The 14,730-nt window shown below is 45.9% G+C and overlaps 2 protein-coding genes across 2 annotated transcripts in view; one reads left to right on the top strand and one right to left on the bottom strand.

Annotated features, from left to right (window-relative positions):
• The window catches only part of EFCAB11 (EF-hand calcium binding domain 11), a 63,815-nt gene extending 59,670 nt beyond the window's left edge, over nucleotides 1-4,145 (bottom strand). Inside the window, exons 1-2 of the mRNA XM_073610301.1 lie at nucleotides 3,991-4,145; nucleotides 1,860-1,955 (exon numbers count right to left, since the gene is read on the bottom strand). Of these exons, the coding sequence (XP_073466402.1) occupies nucleotides 1,860-1,955; nucleotides 3,991-4,074 (180 nt within the window). The 5' untranslated portion in view covers nucleotides 4,075-4,145. The remainder of the gene's footprint in view (nucleotides 1-1,859; nucleotides 1,956-3,990) is intronic.
• Nucleotides 4,146-4,315: 170 nt separating this feature from the next.
• The window catches only part of TDP1 (tyrosyl-DNA phosphodiesterase 1), a 143,550-nt gene continuing 133,135 nt past the window's right edge, over nucleotides 4,316-14,730 (top strand). The window contains exon 1 of the mRNA XM_073610531.1: nucleotides 4,316-4,412. Within this exon, the coding sequence (XP_073466632.1) occupies nucleotides 4,405-4,412 (8 nt within the window). The 5' untranslated portion in view covers nucleotides 4,316-4,404. The remainder of the gene's footprint in view (nucleotides 4,413-14,730) is intronic.

The raw sequence follows: 14,730 nt of genomic DNA, 5'->3' as shown, positions 1-14,730 counted from the left end.
TTTGTAGCCTTTTTTTTTAGTGGGAACTCCTCTTTAAGGAATTTTTTCGAAAATTTGAAAAAGAATGAAAACCTGACAATCTGAAATAACTAAACTAATAACAACATTTAAAATAAGAATAGATGTGCGTAACACACCTATAAATTTCCTGGATAGATGAATTCCGTGAATTGAGTTGTGTAAACACTGTTAGTGAACACTAATTGTAAGGATTGCAGCTCTTAAAGTGCATGTGCCTTTAAATATGTGAGCAAAGTAAGAGCGCCACCTTGTGCTAAACAAATACATCAATAACACAAAATAAATTACAATAGTGCCATTAGCCATAAAAAAAAAAAAAAAAATCAATGATGATAGTCCATAAAAAAAAAAAAAAAAAAACATGTACAGAGTTCATGAACTTCAAACTCTGCAATGCTGCTTCAAAGAGTTTTCAATGCGTGCAAAATAAAGTGCTAAGAAGATAATCCGTGTGATCCGTGCTCCCCTCTGTGCCCCCCCCTCACACCAGAAATCCAGGACTCCCATAACAGAAGTCACAAGCGCTCAGGAGGGTGGCTGGGTTCTGTAGTTCCACAAGCTGTATCTCCAGCTGCAGCATGCGTGTTCAGAAATCCAGGGCTCCCCACCAGAAATCGCAAACGCTTCGGAGGACGGCTGAGCTCTGTAGTTCCACGAGCTGTGTCTCCAGCGGTACCGTGCCTTGTTCTCCGCAAACCATCAGGGATAAATGGCAAAGAGAGCGATGTAGTGTAATTCCGTTTGTTTATTGCAAAAATAACGAACAATATCCACTCACGTGTTAAAACATTGCAAACAGTGTTAAAAACCTGGAAGCGGCTGTCGACTTGCGTCTCAGCAACCGGAAATTGCGCCACCACCCGCGGTCCACTGACGCATTTCGTCCTGCCCACGAGACGTTATCAAAGGATAACCTTTGATAACGTCTCGTGGATGGGACGAAAACAGGGGTGGTGACGCAATTTCTGGTCGGTGACAGGCAAGTCGGCAGCGGCTTCCGGCTCTGGGTTTTCAACGCTGTTTGCAATGTTTTAACATATGAGTGGATATTGTTTGCTATATTTGCAATAAACAAACGGAATTACAGTATAACAAACAATATCCACTCACATGTTAAAACATTGCAAACAGCGTTGAAAACCCAGAGCCGGAAGCCGCTGCTGACTTGCGTCTCACCGCCCGGAAACGGCGTCACCACCCGTGTTTTCGTCCTGTCCACGAGATGTTATCAAAGGTTTGATAACGTCTCGTGGGCAGGACGAAACGCGTCAGTGGACCGCGGGTGGCGGCGCAATTTTCCGGTTGGTGAGACGCAAGTCAACAGCCGCTTCCGGGTTTTTAACGCTGTTTGCCATGTTTTAACACGTGAGTGGATATTGTTCATTATTTTTGCAATAAACAAACGGAATTACGCTACATCGCTCTCTTTGCCATTTATCCCATGTTCATCCCTTTATGACATTATCCTCTGATGGCTCCTTCCAGCAGGATAATGCACCATGTCACAAAGCTCCAATCATCTCACCACTGGACAATGAGGTCCCTATACTCCAATGTCCTCCACACTCACCACATCTCATCCAATAGAGCACCTTTGGGGTGTGGTGGAACGGGAGATTGGCATCATGGATGTGCAGCTGACAAATCTGCAGAAACTTTGTGATGCTATCATGTCACTATGGAGAAAAATCTCTGAGGAACGTTTTCAACACCTTGTTGTATATATGCCACCAAGAATGAAGGCAAAAGGGGGTCCAACCCGGGACTAGCAAGGTGTACCTAATAAAGTGGCCGGTGAGTGTGTGACAGGCAGACGGCAAAACACGGACATGGATTACCTTGTAGGGTTTATAGCCAAACAACATCACCACGGCAACCTTGAAGTCTTCTCTACTCAGATATCCTTTCTGGCTCTCGTCACACGCTGCAAACACCTGGAGAAACACAACGCGATACAATGTAACATCCCCCGTCATACGACGTAACATCCCCCATCATATGACGTAACATCCCCCATCATACGATACAACATCCCCGTCATACAACGTAACACTCCCCGTCATACGACGTAACATCCCCCATCATATGACGTAACATCCCCCATCATATGACGTAACATCCCCCATCATACGATGCAACATCCCTGTCATACGATGCAACATCCCCGTCATACGACGTAACACTCCCCGTCATACGACGTAACATCCCCCGTCATATGACGCAACATTCCCCGTCATATGACGTAACATCCCTGTCATACGACGTAACACTCCCCGTCAAACAACATAACCCTCCCCCCAGACTACAACACACCTCCACCAACACTAAGCGAGGAATGATGACGTCATTATCAGTTTATTCATCCTTATAGCTCTGACATATACCGCAGTGCTGTACCCACATCAGCCCTGGAAGGATTTTCCCCCTTAATGACCAGACCATTCTTTGCGATACGGCACTGCGTTTCATTAACTGTTAACACAATTGATGTCCTTTTTCCCCCACACATAGAGCTTTCTTTTGGTGGTATTTGATCACCTCTGCGGTTTTTATTTTTTGCGCTATAAACAAAAAAATACCGACAATTTTGAAAAAATAATATTTTTTTACTTTTTGCTAAAATAAATATCTATTAAAATCTTTTTAAAAAACAAATATCTTCATCCGTTTAGGGCGATACGTATTCTTCTACATATTTTTGGTAAAAAAAAACAAAAAAAAATAAACCCCAATAAGTGTATATTGATTGGGTTGCGCAAAAGTTATAGCGTCTACAAAATAGGGGATAGATTTGTGGCATTTTTATTATTATTATTTTTTTTTTTTTACTAGTAATGGCGGCGATCAGTGCTTTTTAGCGGGACTGCGATATTGCGGCGGACACATCGGACACTTTTAACACATTTTTGGGACCAGCTATAAACATGCACCGATTACTGTGCAAATGTCACTGGCAGGGAAAGGGGTTAACACTAGGGGGGGGGGGGCAGTCAAGGGGTTAAATGTGTTTCTAACTGGGGGGGAGGGGACTGACTGGAGGAGGAGGAGAGATCGCTGTTCCTGATCACTAGGCACACACGATCTCTCTCTCCTCCCCTGTCACAACGGGGATCTGTTTGTTTACATTGACAGATCCCCATTCTGGCTCTCTGTGGAGCGATTTGCGGGGGGGGGGGGGGGGGGCGGCGGAGATAACGGCTCCGGGGTCCCGCCCAATAGAGCTAAAGCGGCCGACGTACAGCTACGGAGATCCGTGACGAACCTCCCGCAGTACAACGATGGCGGCTGGTCGGCATGCAGGTACAGAGAATACTCAGCCAGTCACTTCAGTCTCAGCAACAGAAGAGCTGACACTCTAATGTCCCCTCCCCCCACAGTCATACACTATTATTATTATTATTAATATACATTTATTTATATAGCGCTGACATATACCGCAGTGCTGTACAGAGAACACCGAGACAGTCACTTCAGTCTCTGCACCAGAGGAGCTTACACTCTAATGTCCCATCACACACTATTATAATACAGGTATATAGCGCTGACATATACCGCAGTGTTGTACAGAGAACACTAACCGTCACTTCAGTCTCTGCACCAGAGGAGCTTACACTCTAATGCCCCCTCCCCCACATCACACACTATTATTATTATACATTTATATAGCTCTGACATATACCACAGCGCTGTACAAAGTGTGTCAGTGTTCTCTGTACAGCACTGCGGTATATGTCAGCGCTATATACCTGTATTATAATAATAATAATAATAGTGTGTGATGTGGGGGAGGGGACATTAGAGTGTAAGCTCCTGTGGTGCAGAGACTGATGTGATTGGCTCGGTGTTCTCTGTACAACACTGCGGTATATGTCAGCCCCATATACCTGCATTATAATAATAGTGTGTGATGTGGGGGGAGGGGACATTAGAGTGTCAGCTCCTGTGGTGAGGAGTAGGTCAGCGTCTCACCGATCGGAACCTCTCCTCCTCCTCTCCCCGCACGGACATGCTCTCGGATCGGATGAAGCTCTTCTTTTGCGGAAGAGTCACCATGACAACCGAACTTCCGAAACTGCCGCCTAGAGGCAGAGGTGATTTCGGATTGGCTATTCTCTGCCGACGTCGGGGAGCCTGCCGGCTCCTATTGGTTGAAGGGGGTCGGGAGCCCGCCCCAGGAGAGGACTCGGCGCTGGAATAGGCTGGAGGGAGGAGGAGGGGCGGGGCCTGTGGATTCCTCTCCCTCTCTCAGCTAGAATAGCGTCATATAAACATATTCATTGCGGCCAGCAGAGGGCGACCGGTGTTTGTATTGGTTGCCGAACTCTGACATCTTCTGGTGCGCCAAGTAGTGACGTCAGAAAACAGCGACCCAAGTGGAGCAGAATGAGCAGGTGACAGCTGGGGGAAAACACTGATACAATGTAACACTGAGAGATAAATAGGAGAGGAGCAGACACTGATACAATGTAACACTGAGAGATAAATAGGGGAGGAGCAGACACTGATACAATGTAACACTGAGAGATAAATAGGAGAGGAGCAGACACTGATACAATGTAACACTGAGGGATAAATAGGGGAGGAGCAGACACTGATACAATGTAACACTGAGAGATAAATAGGGGAGGAGCAGACACTGATACAATGTAACACTGAGAGATAAATAGGGGAGGAGCAGACACTGATACAATGTAACACTGAGAGATAAATAGGGGAGGAGCAGACACTGATACAATGTAACACTGAGAGATAAATAGGGGAGGAGCAGACACTGATACAATGTAACACTGAGAGATAAATGGGGGAGGAGCAGACACTGATACAATGTAACACTGAGAGATAAATAGGGGAGGAGCAGACACTGATACAATGTAACACTGAGAGATAAATAGGGGAGGAGCAGACACTGATACAATGTAACACTGAGAGATAAATAGGAGAGGAGCAGACACTGATACAATGTAACACTGAGAGATAAATAGGAGAGGAGCAGACACTGATACAATGTAACACTGAGGGATAAATAGGAGAGGAGCAGACACTGATACAATGTAACACTGAGAGATAAATAGGGGAGGAGCAGACACTGATACAATGTAACACTGAGGGATAAATAGGAGAGGAGCAGACACTGATACAATGTAACACTGAGGGATAAATAGGAGAGGAGCAGACACTGATACAATGTAACACTGAGGGATAAATAGGAGAGGAGCAGACACTGATACAATGTAACACTGAGAGATAAATAGGGGAGGAGCAGACACTGATACAATGTAACACTGAGGGATAAATAGGAGAGGAGCAGACACTGATACAATGTAACACTGAGAGATAAATAGGGGAGGAGCAGACACTGATACAATGTAACACTGAGGGATAAATAGGAGAGGAGCAGACACTGATACAATGTAACACTGAGAGATAAATAGGGGAGGAGCAGACACTGATACAATGTAACACTGAGGGATAAATGGGGGTGGAGCAGACACTGATACAATGTAACACTGAGAGATAAATAGGAGAGGAGCAGACACTGATACAATGTAACACTGAGAGATAAATAGGAGAGGAGCAGACACTGATACAATGTAACACTGAGGGATAAATAGGGGAGGAGCAGACACTGATACAATGTAACACTGAGGGATAAATAGGAGAGGAGCAGACACTGATACAATGTAACACTGAGAGATAAATAGGGGAGGAGCAGACACTGATACAATGTAACACTGAGAGATAAATAGGGGAGGAGCAGACACTGATACAATGTAACACTGAGGGATAAATAGGGGAGGAGCAGACACTGATACAATGTAACACTGAGAGATAAATAGGGGAGGAGCAGACACTGATACAATGTAACACTGAGGGATAAATAGGGGAGGAGCAGACACTGATACAATGTAACACTGAGAGATAAATAGGGGAGGAGCAGACACTGATACAATGTAACACTGAGGGATAAATAGGAGAGGAGCAGACACTGATACAATGTAACACTGAGAGATAAATAGGGGTGGAGCAGACACTGATACAATGTAACACTGAGAGATAAATAGGGGTGGAGCAGACACTGATACAATGTAACACTGAGAGATAAATAGGAGAGGAGCAGACACTGATACAATGTAACACTGAGGGATAAATAGGAGAGGAGCAGACACTGATACAATGTAACACTGAGAGATAAATAGGGGAGGAGCAGACACTGATACAATGTAACACTGAGGGATAAATAGGGGAGGAGCAGACACTGATACAATGTAACACTGAGGGATAAATAGGAGAGGAGCAGACACTGATACAATGTAACACTGAGGGATAAATAGGGGAGGAGCAGACACTGATACAATGTAACACTGAGGGATAAATAGGGGAGGAGCAGACACTGATACAATGTAACACTGAGGGATAAATAGGGGAGGAGCAGACACTGATACAATGTAACACTGAGAGATAAATAGGGGAGGAGCAGACACTGATACAATGTAACACTGAGGGATAAATAGGGGAGGAGCAGACACTGATACAATGTAACACTGAGGGATAAATAGGGGAGGAGCAGACACTGATACAATGTAACACTGAGGGATAAATAGGGGAGGAGCAGACACTGATACAATGTAACACTGAGAGATAAATAGGGGAGGAGCAGACACTGATACAATGTAACACTGAGAGATAAATGGGGGAGGAGCAGACACTGATACAATGTATTGGCAGAGTTGGTGTTGGACTCTCCCATTACAGAGGTGTGATGCTGTCAGTGAATGTCCTGTGTTGGATTGTGGGTGGAGAACTTACAATGGGGTTTATTTACTAAAGGCAAATCCACTGTGCACTTGGAAGTGCAATCACCGTAGATCCGAGGGGGACATGCAAGGAAAATAAAAAAACAGCATTTTAGCTTGCATATGAGTGGATGATAAAATCAGCAGAGCTTCCCCTCATTTTAGATCTTCCCCTCAGATGCACTTGTAGTGCAGAGTGGATTTGCCTTTAGTAAATCATGCCCGATGCCTTGCTGGAATCTGATGCTTCCTTTTGCTACGGGGGTGATGCTGATGATTCGTCCTCTCAGCTCATTAATTGGGGATCCTGGGACCTCTCTGGGGTACACACTGCCTGGAGGATCACCTATGAGCTGCTTCCAGCGAGTCTCTTATACACCGATGGCTTCTTTTAAGGGGATGCTTCCCATTAGGACCCGGGTGGGGGCAGCCATTGCTGATTTCTCCTTCCCTCCTTGTCTCTGGGCCGTCATCTTACTCCCTGGCTTCAGTGACGGATACAGATTGTCCCCCATGTCGGCTGTTGGAGGCACGTTATATTCATCTCAGATACTGTTTTATTTTTTGTTTACAATTCTAGTTGTTCACTTCATTTGCTGTGGACATGTTGTGAGCGTTTTTCATCTCTTTTGATGCCCGTTTTCAACACATCTTGGCCATCTTTGGCTCATACAGTGTTGGATAGTGTGAAAGTTTCAGCAACTGGCTGAGCTCCATCACTTTTAGCGTTTCAAATATTCAAAAATCCCCCTTTTTTAATGTTTTAATTTTTTAAAATTTTTTTTTACCGGTCTGGATTCATGAGTGACAATGGGCACAGTTTCCTCGGCTTCCCATGACTTTTTTATAATTCAACATGTTGTTTGCCCTCCCTGATGAAGACTCTTGAGTCGAAATGCATCGGAACCTTCTTTAGCCCAATACAAACAGCAGTTGTAAATGTCAAGATTTTTGTTATAGGACTACAAAATGTGTGCTCTGATTTTAACCGGATGTTGTATCATTTGATATATCTCTGGCTTTCTAATAATAAATTGTGATATTATCAAATTGTTGGCTTTTGTGTCGAAAAAATCCCTTCCAAAAAAAAAAAAAAATAGATAAAAAAAATGTGCTTATGATATACAAAACAAACTAAATGTTACCCAGTATGGTGGAGGCGTGTCCAAGATGGCGCCGGGAGCAGTCGTGCATCTGTAAAGCTCCCGATTCCAGCGATGAACCTGTCTCTTATCCTGGTGTGGGACGACCCTATGACCTCCTGCAGGGCTCGACACACCCCAGGCGCCAGGTTGCCATGGCGACAAGAAAATTTTGTCCTGACACCTGGGCCCCTGCCTGAATGCTGCACATACTCCGCCCCCCTGCTATATATCCCAGGCTGCTCTTGCTCATCTGCGGGCCCGGGACCAGCATAGTGGGTACTGCCAGGTAGAGGGGAGGGGCGAGAGCAGATACACGTCCAGTCCCCCCCCTCCCCTTCTTGTTGTTGACCCGGAAGTGACGTCACTTCCGGATCCCCTTTGACAGTTTCCCCGCCACTCAAGGCCGATGTGCATTGCATTACATTCAGTGGAGCACAGGGAAGACATGTAGGGTCTTTTAAAATTTTAAGATTTTTTTTTAATTGAAATTAAAGTACCCCCCCCAAAAAAAATTGAGATTCCCCCCACATACACATGTACAAATGTAAACGTATGCAGTGGGGCGCCTATGCCTGAAGCTGTCGATTGTGATAAACATGTTTTTACATATCGCCGCACACGCCGGAATGAGAGCAATAATTCTAGCACCAGACCTCCATTGTAACGCAAAACTGATGATCTATAGGAGGGCTTTTAAAGTGTCGCTTATTGAAAATATAGGTTGCGGAAAAAAAAAATGGCTCCCAACTTTTTTTAGCTGTCTCCTAGATTCAAAGAAAATTTGTCAAGCCCTGAACTACGACATCATCGGAGGATGACTAGAGGCGGAAGCGCCGGCCCAACTCGCAGTGCAGCGGATCTTGTGGGTACTGAGGCCGCGACGGGAGCCTTCCTCCCTTCCCACCCACCATAGGGTGACACAGACTGGAGGCGGCTCCCTTTACTTCGGCCAATTTTTGACTTCCTTATGCAGGCTATTAGCGCCTGCCAGTCTTGCCTCTAAATTCGATCATTTACAGGCCGACATTAATCTCATCCATTGGGACCTTGATCGGTAAGGGGAACAAGACACCGAGGTAGAGCGTTGAGTGTCCGATGTGGAGGACGTGCGCCAGGACCATCATGCTGATCTCCACATGTGAAAGATTAACTGCTTAAAGACCAGTCTTTTTCTGGCACTTTTTGTTTAAATCAGTATTTTTTGCTATAAAATTACTGAGAACCCCAAAACGTTATACTTTTTTTTTTTTTGGCAGAGACCCTAGGGAATAAAATGACGATCATTGCAATTTTATACGTCACCCCGTATTTGTGCAGCAGTTTTGCAAACGCAATTTGTTTTGGGAAAAAAAAGGAATTAAAAGTAAAAAAAACACAATATTTACTCCAATTTGTTTGTAAAATGTGAAAGATAATGTTACGCCGAGTAAATAGATACCTAACATGTCACGCTTTAAAATTGCACACGCTCGTGGAATGGTGACAATCTATGGTACTTAAAAAATCTCCATAGGTGACACCTTAAACAGTTTTACAGGTTACATGTTTAGAGTTAGAGGAGGTCTAGCGCTAAAATGATTGCTCTCGCTCTAACGTTCACGGCAATACCTCACATGTGTGGTGCGAATACCGGTTACATGTGCATGCGCGACTTGCATATGCATTCACTTCTGCGGGCAAGCACGGAGGGATGGGACACATCAATTTTTTTTTTTCCTTATTTATTTTCCTTTTTTATTTTTACACCGTCCCTTTTTTATTTTTTTTTTATTTTTCTCTTCATAAAGAGGACCTGTCATACATATTTCTATTACAAAGGAATGTAAACATCACTTGTAATAGAAATAAGTATGACAGGTCCTCTTTATCTCGGGAAAGACCACAAATCTCTAAATCTCTACTTTACCTTTTTAAAAGCAAAAGATCATAAAAAAATGTATCTTTTGCTTTAAAAAAAAAAAAAAAAAACAACTTATTTAATTCCAGCCTGGACTGGAAGTGACGTCATGCTATCGCTCTGGTCCACCAAGGCCATAGAGGCGATCAAAGTGGACCTACTCTTTGATCACCGTCAGATCTTTTCTCGGGTGAACCAGCAGAAATGGTAAGCCCGGGAAACACCAGTGGGGGGACGGGGGAACATCCACTCCCGCCTCTTCTCAAAGCATTCCAGCAGCTCATGAGCCACTCGGAACGCTTTCATGAGAAAGCCAGTTGCTGGCTGTAAAAACTAAAATCTAAAATCTTCAGCCATAATTTCAATAAACCAATTGCAAACCACAACGTATATATACGTATTGTGGTCGGCAAGTGGTTAAAGAGGAGTTCCGCCTGAAAAAAAAAATGAAAGTCATCATCTACATATACTGTAGCTGCTGACTTTTAATATACAAACACTGTCCAGAGAGCCCGCAATGTCGGCACCCCAGCTGATTTTCGGGTGGGCTGTCGGGTGCCTCCGCCGCCATTCGCGGTAAGGGAAACCGGCAGTAAAGCCTTTCAGCTTCACAGCCGCTTACCTACTGTGCATGCACGAAGCGCGCTACGCTTTCTAACTGGCCCGGCGGCGGAGGAAGAAGAAGGGGGGGCCGAATTTCCGAAGGACGGCGCAGTCTCCTGGAAGTGGTTCAGGTTACCTGTCAAAAACAGGAGGAGGAAGCAGATAAGTGGAAGTTCCGCTTTTGGGTGTAATACCGCTTTAAGGTGAAGCATCTAGAATCCAGAGCAGAGGACGCAGAAAACTGTAATTGCCGCAATAACCTGAGGATCTTTGGGCTGCCAGAGGGCGCGGAAGGCGCTGCTCCTACTACTTTTTGCCGAAAACCCTCTTGCCCCGGGTCAAGTTTTCACCCTTCTTCTCGATTGAGCAGGCCCACCACGTGCCTGCAACCCATAGGCCCTCCAGGAGCGCCTCCTACCCACCTTTATTTTTAAACTCCTGCATTTCAGGGATTGGGACCTCGTGCTCCGAGAAGCCTGCAATCAAGGTGACCAGTAGTTTGAAAATAATACTCTGTGAAAATGTCACCCAGTTCAGGTTTACAGCTTCTGTAGAAGTAGTGGCTTGTTATGGGATGTTTGGCCAGCAATGTATGAAGCCGCCTTCTTCCTCCTCTTTGATCCCAGTGTGAGGCTCCAAATTACGCAGATGTGAGGATCCTTCTGTATCTGTAGAGACTTCCCGCACTCCATCAGCATATGGTGTAGATGAAGCTCTGCTCTCTCCAACATTCTGCATTCTGGTTCTGGGATCGTCCCTGGTGGCTGAAGATCAGAGATACAGACAGATGTTCACATTGTAGAGCCGGCAGTGCAGAGCTGTGTGAGCAGTTCGCCCTTCTGTATGTTTTCAGGGAGAGATACTCTATACTCAGACAAAACAGTTAATGGGAAACAAAAAAACAGAAAAAAACATTAAAAAAAAATAGGGTAAATTAAAGATTAAATTCCTCGATTAATCGTTAATTTTTTGATCGGTACCTCTCCGCCGGCTTCCGGGTCTTCAGGGAGTTCCGTCGGAGATCTGGTGACGTCACGGACATCGACGTCACCGGACTCCTCCCCCGATGTCCGTGAAATCATAAATTGAGGAAGACGGATCCTAACGATTTGATTGATCTCACTGGTCAAAGTATTCAGACAAACATCTATGTAAATCCTGGACTTGGCTATGAAAATCAACATATCTGAGGGCTTTCCTGGCTGTAAGTCAGTTTGATGATGAACTGACATTGATTGGTTATCCAGCAATCAAGAAACATTTATGATGAGGGCACTTTTTTTTTCCAAAGAGCTGACACTTTGCCATCTCAGCAGGTGATGGATGTCTCTGGCTCTCCATCGGTCCCCCTGATGCACAATGGTGCCATTTAAATAGACTGTAGGGTGACGCCGTAGCCCCGCCCCGCTGAGGAAGTTCTGATTGAACGTAACGCGCACGGGGGAGGAGCTACGCATGACGTCAGCTAAAAGTGGTTCTATCTGTATGTGCGTTATAATTAATCGAAATTAGTTGATTAATCGAATAAAAAAAAAAAAAATTGAGTAATCGAACACGAAAATTTTAATCAGTAACAGCCCTAAAAAAAAAAATGATCAATGACTCAATTTTTTTTTTTTTTCCGCGTCACTTTTCTTTGTTGCTAAATACATTTTTTTGTCAATTTTACCAGTTAATCGATTTGCCGTTTTTCTCATTATTGGAGGGACGAGGGCAGGTCCATCCTCCTAGTTCAGTGGTTCTCAACTCCCGGCCCACCAGCATGCATTGATTTACAGATCCCATAAACATATATTTTACCACTTGCCTACAGGGCACTTTCACCCCCTTCCTGCTCAGGCCAATGTTCAGTTTTCAGCTCGGTCACACTTTGAATGACAATTGCGCGGTCATGCAACACTTTACCCATATGTTTTTTTGAGAGAGATTGAGCTTTATTTTGGTGGTATTTAATCACCGCTGGGTTTTTTATTTTTTCCTAAACAAATGAAAAGGGACCAAAATTAAAAAAAAAAGAGAGGGGAGAGAGGGGGAGGCGGACACAGAGAGAGAGAGAGGGGGGAGGGAGAGAGAGGGGGAAGGGAGGGAGGGGGGGAGAGAGAGAGAGAGGGGCAGAGAGGGGGAAGGGAGGGAGGGGGGGAGAGAGAGAGAGAGGGGCAGAGAGGGGGGAGGAAGAGAAAGGGGGAGGGAGAGAGAGGGAGGAGGGAGAGAGAGGGGGAGGGAGAGAGAGGGAGGAGGGAGAGAGAGGGGGAGGGAGAGAGAGGGAGGAGGGAGAGAGAGGGAGAGGGAGGAGGGAGAGAGAGGGGGAGGGAGAGAGAGGGAGGAGGGAGAGAGGGGAGGAGGGAGAGAGGGGGGGAGGGAGAGAGAGGGAGAGAGGGGGGGGAGGGAGAGAGGGGGGAGGGAGAGAGAGGGAGGAGGGAGAGAGGGGGGGAGGGAGAGAGAGGGAGGAGGGAGAGAGGGGGGGAGGGAGAGAGAGGGAGGAGGGAGAGAGGGGGGGAGGGGAGATAGAGGGGGGGAGAGAGAGAGAGGGAGGGAGAGAGAGAGGAGGAGGGGAGAGAGAGGGAGGAAGAGAGGGGAGGGGGAGAGAGAGAGGGGGGAGAGGGAGAGAGGGAGGGAGAGGAGAGGGAGGGAGAGGAGAGGGAGAGAGGGAGGGAGAGGAGAGAGAGAGAGAGAGAGGGGGGGGGGAGAGAGAGAGGGGCAGAGAGGGGCAGAGAGGGGGGAGGAAGAGAAAGGAGGAGGGAGAGAGAGGGGGGAGGAAGAGAGGGAGAGGGGAGATAGAGGGAGAGAGGGAGGGAGAGAGGAGAGAGAGAGAGAGAGAGAGAGGGGGGGGAGAGAGAGGAGGAAGAGAGGGGAGATGGAGGGAGTGGGGGGGGGAGGAGAGAGGGAGGGGGGGAAGAGAGGGAGACAGGAGATAGAGGGGGAGGGAGGAGCAGGGGGGGAGAGGGGGGTGAGGAGAGAGAGAGAGAGGAGGGGGGAGAGAGAGGAGGGGGAGAGGGGAGATAGAGGGAGTGGGGGAGGGGAGAGAGAGGGGGGAGGGGAGGGGGGGGGGGAGAGGGAGATCTGTGTGCAAGGGACAATTTTTAGACACAGCTTTTCACAGATTGGTGAACCTCTGCCCATCTTTACTTCTGAGAGACTCTGACTCTCTAAGATGGTCTTTCAAATTTCCTGAAGACTGCTCAGATTGATAAGAGTGGGCTAGAAATAATTCAAAAGCAATGTTGAAATGAATATAGGATTTTACATTTTGACCATACTGTAAATATTCTTTAATGGGTTAAAAAATGAGAGCTATTCCAAACCCAGACGAATCCTCGGGCCTCTATAATTATGTTGGATGATTTTGATGACATTTACATTTTATTGTGCGAGCATCAAAAATGTCATTGAGATTCTTCTTATTTGCAAAGCTGTAAAAAATGTCACCATCATTCTAATTTGTCAGCCCATCTTGATCATATCCTAATGTAATGCTAACTCCCCCCCCCCCCAATTTTCCCTGCATGCGTTGCACCGAATGCAGAATAGAGCTCCCCTAAAATGAAAGCAGGCATTCACCTTGAGCTTTACCTTTCCACTACATTAACCACTTGTGGACCACCCAGCAATGTACTGCGGACGGACGGCCTGCACAGGCAAAGTGACATACCCGTACATCGCTGCCTGCTCCTGGGTTTAGGGCGCACGCTAGAGTTGCCACCTCATCCCTTTAAACCCGAACACATATTAATTACACAGGTTCTGTGACTGATTAAGGTGGTAATTAAACTCACTTGGTCCCTTATCTGCATTAAATTAGCCTCAGAACCCGTGTGATTCATATGTGTTCAGGTTTAAAGAGATGAGGTGGTAACCCTAGCGCACGCACCCCCCACCCCCCACAAGGGGGAGCCTGTCAGCAAGTCCCGGCCAATGTTTCATGGCCAGGAGACCTGCTGATCGGCTGTGTGCAATCACAGCCTAGACCTCTGTGTCGACAATCAACACAGAGCTCTGTACAGAGGGAACACCTTTGTGATGCAAAGACAAGAAACAGAGAGATCTAGTAGTAAAAAGCATCACACATTACACATAGTTAGGCACACATTTAACCCCTTTGATTGACCTAGATGTAGAACCCCTTCCCTGCCAGTGTCATTAGTACAGTGACAGTGTATAGTATTAGCATTGATCACTGTATAAATGTCACTGGTGATGTCAGTGTCAATTAATTAGTTTTTTATTTTTTATTTTTTTTTATCCAAAGGAAAAGCTTTATTTAACAAGAAGC

The sequence above is a fragment of the Aquarana catesbeiana genome, linkage group LG13 (assembly GCF_042186555.1).
Source record: "Aquarana catesbeiana isolate 2022-GZ linkage group LG13, ASM4218655v1, whole genome shotgun sequence".
Taxonomy (NCBI): Eukaryota; Metazoa; Chordata; class Amphibia; order Anura; family Ranidae; genus Aquarana; species Aquarana catesbeiana.
Note: the sequence above shows the minus strand (reverse complement) of the source record. Positions and strands in the feature narration are given on the sequence as shown.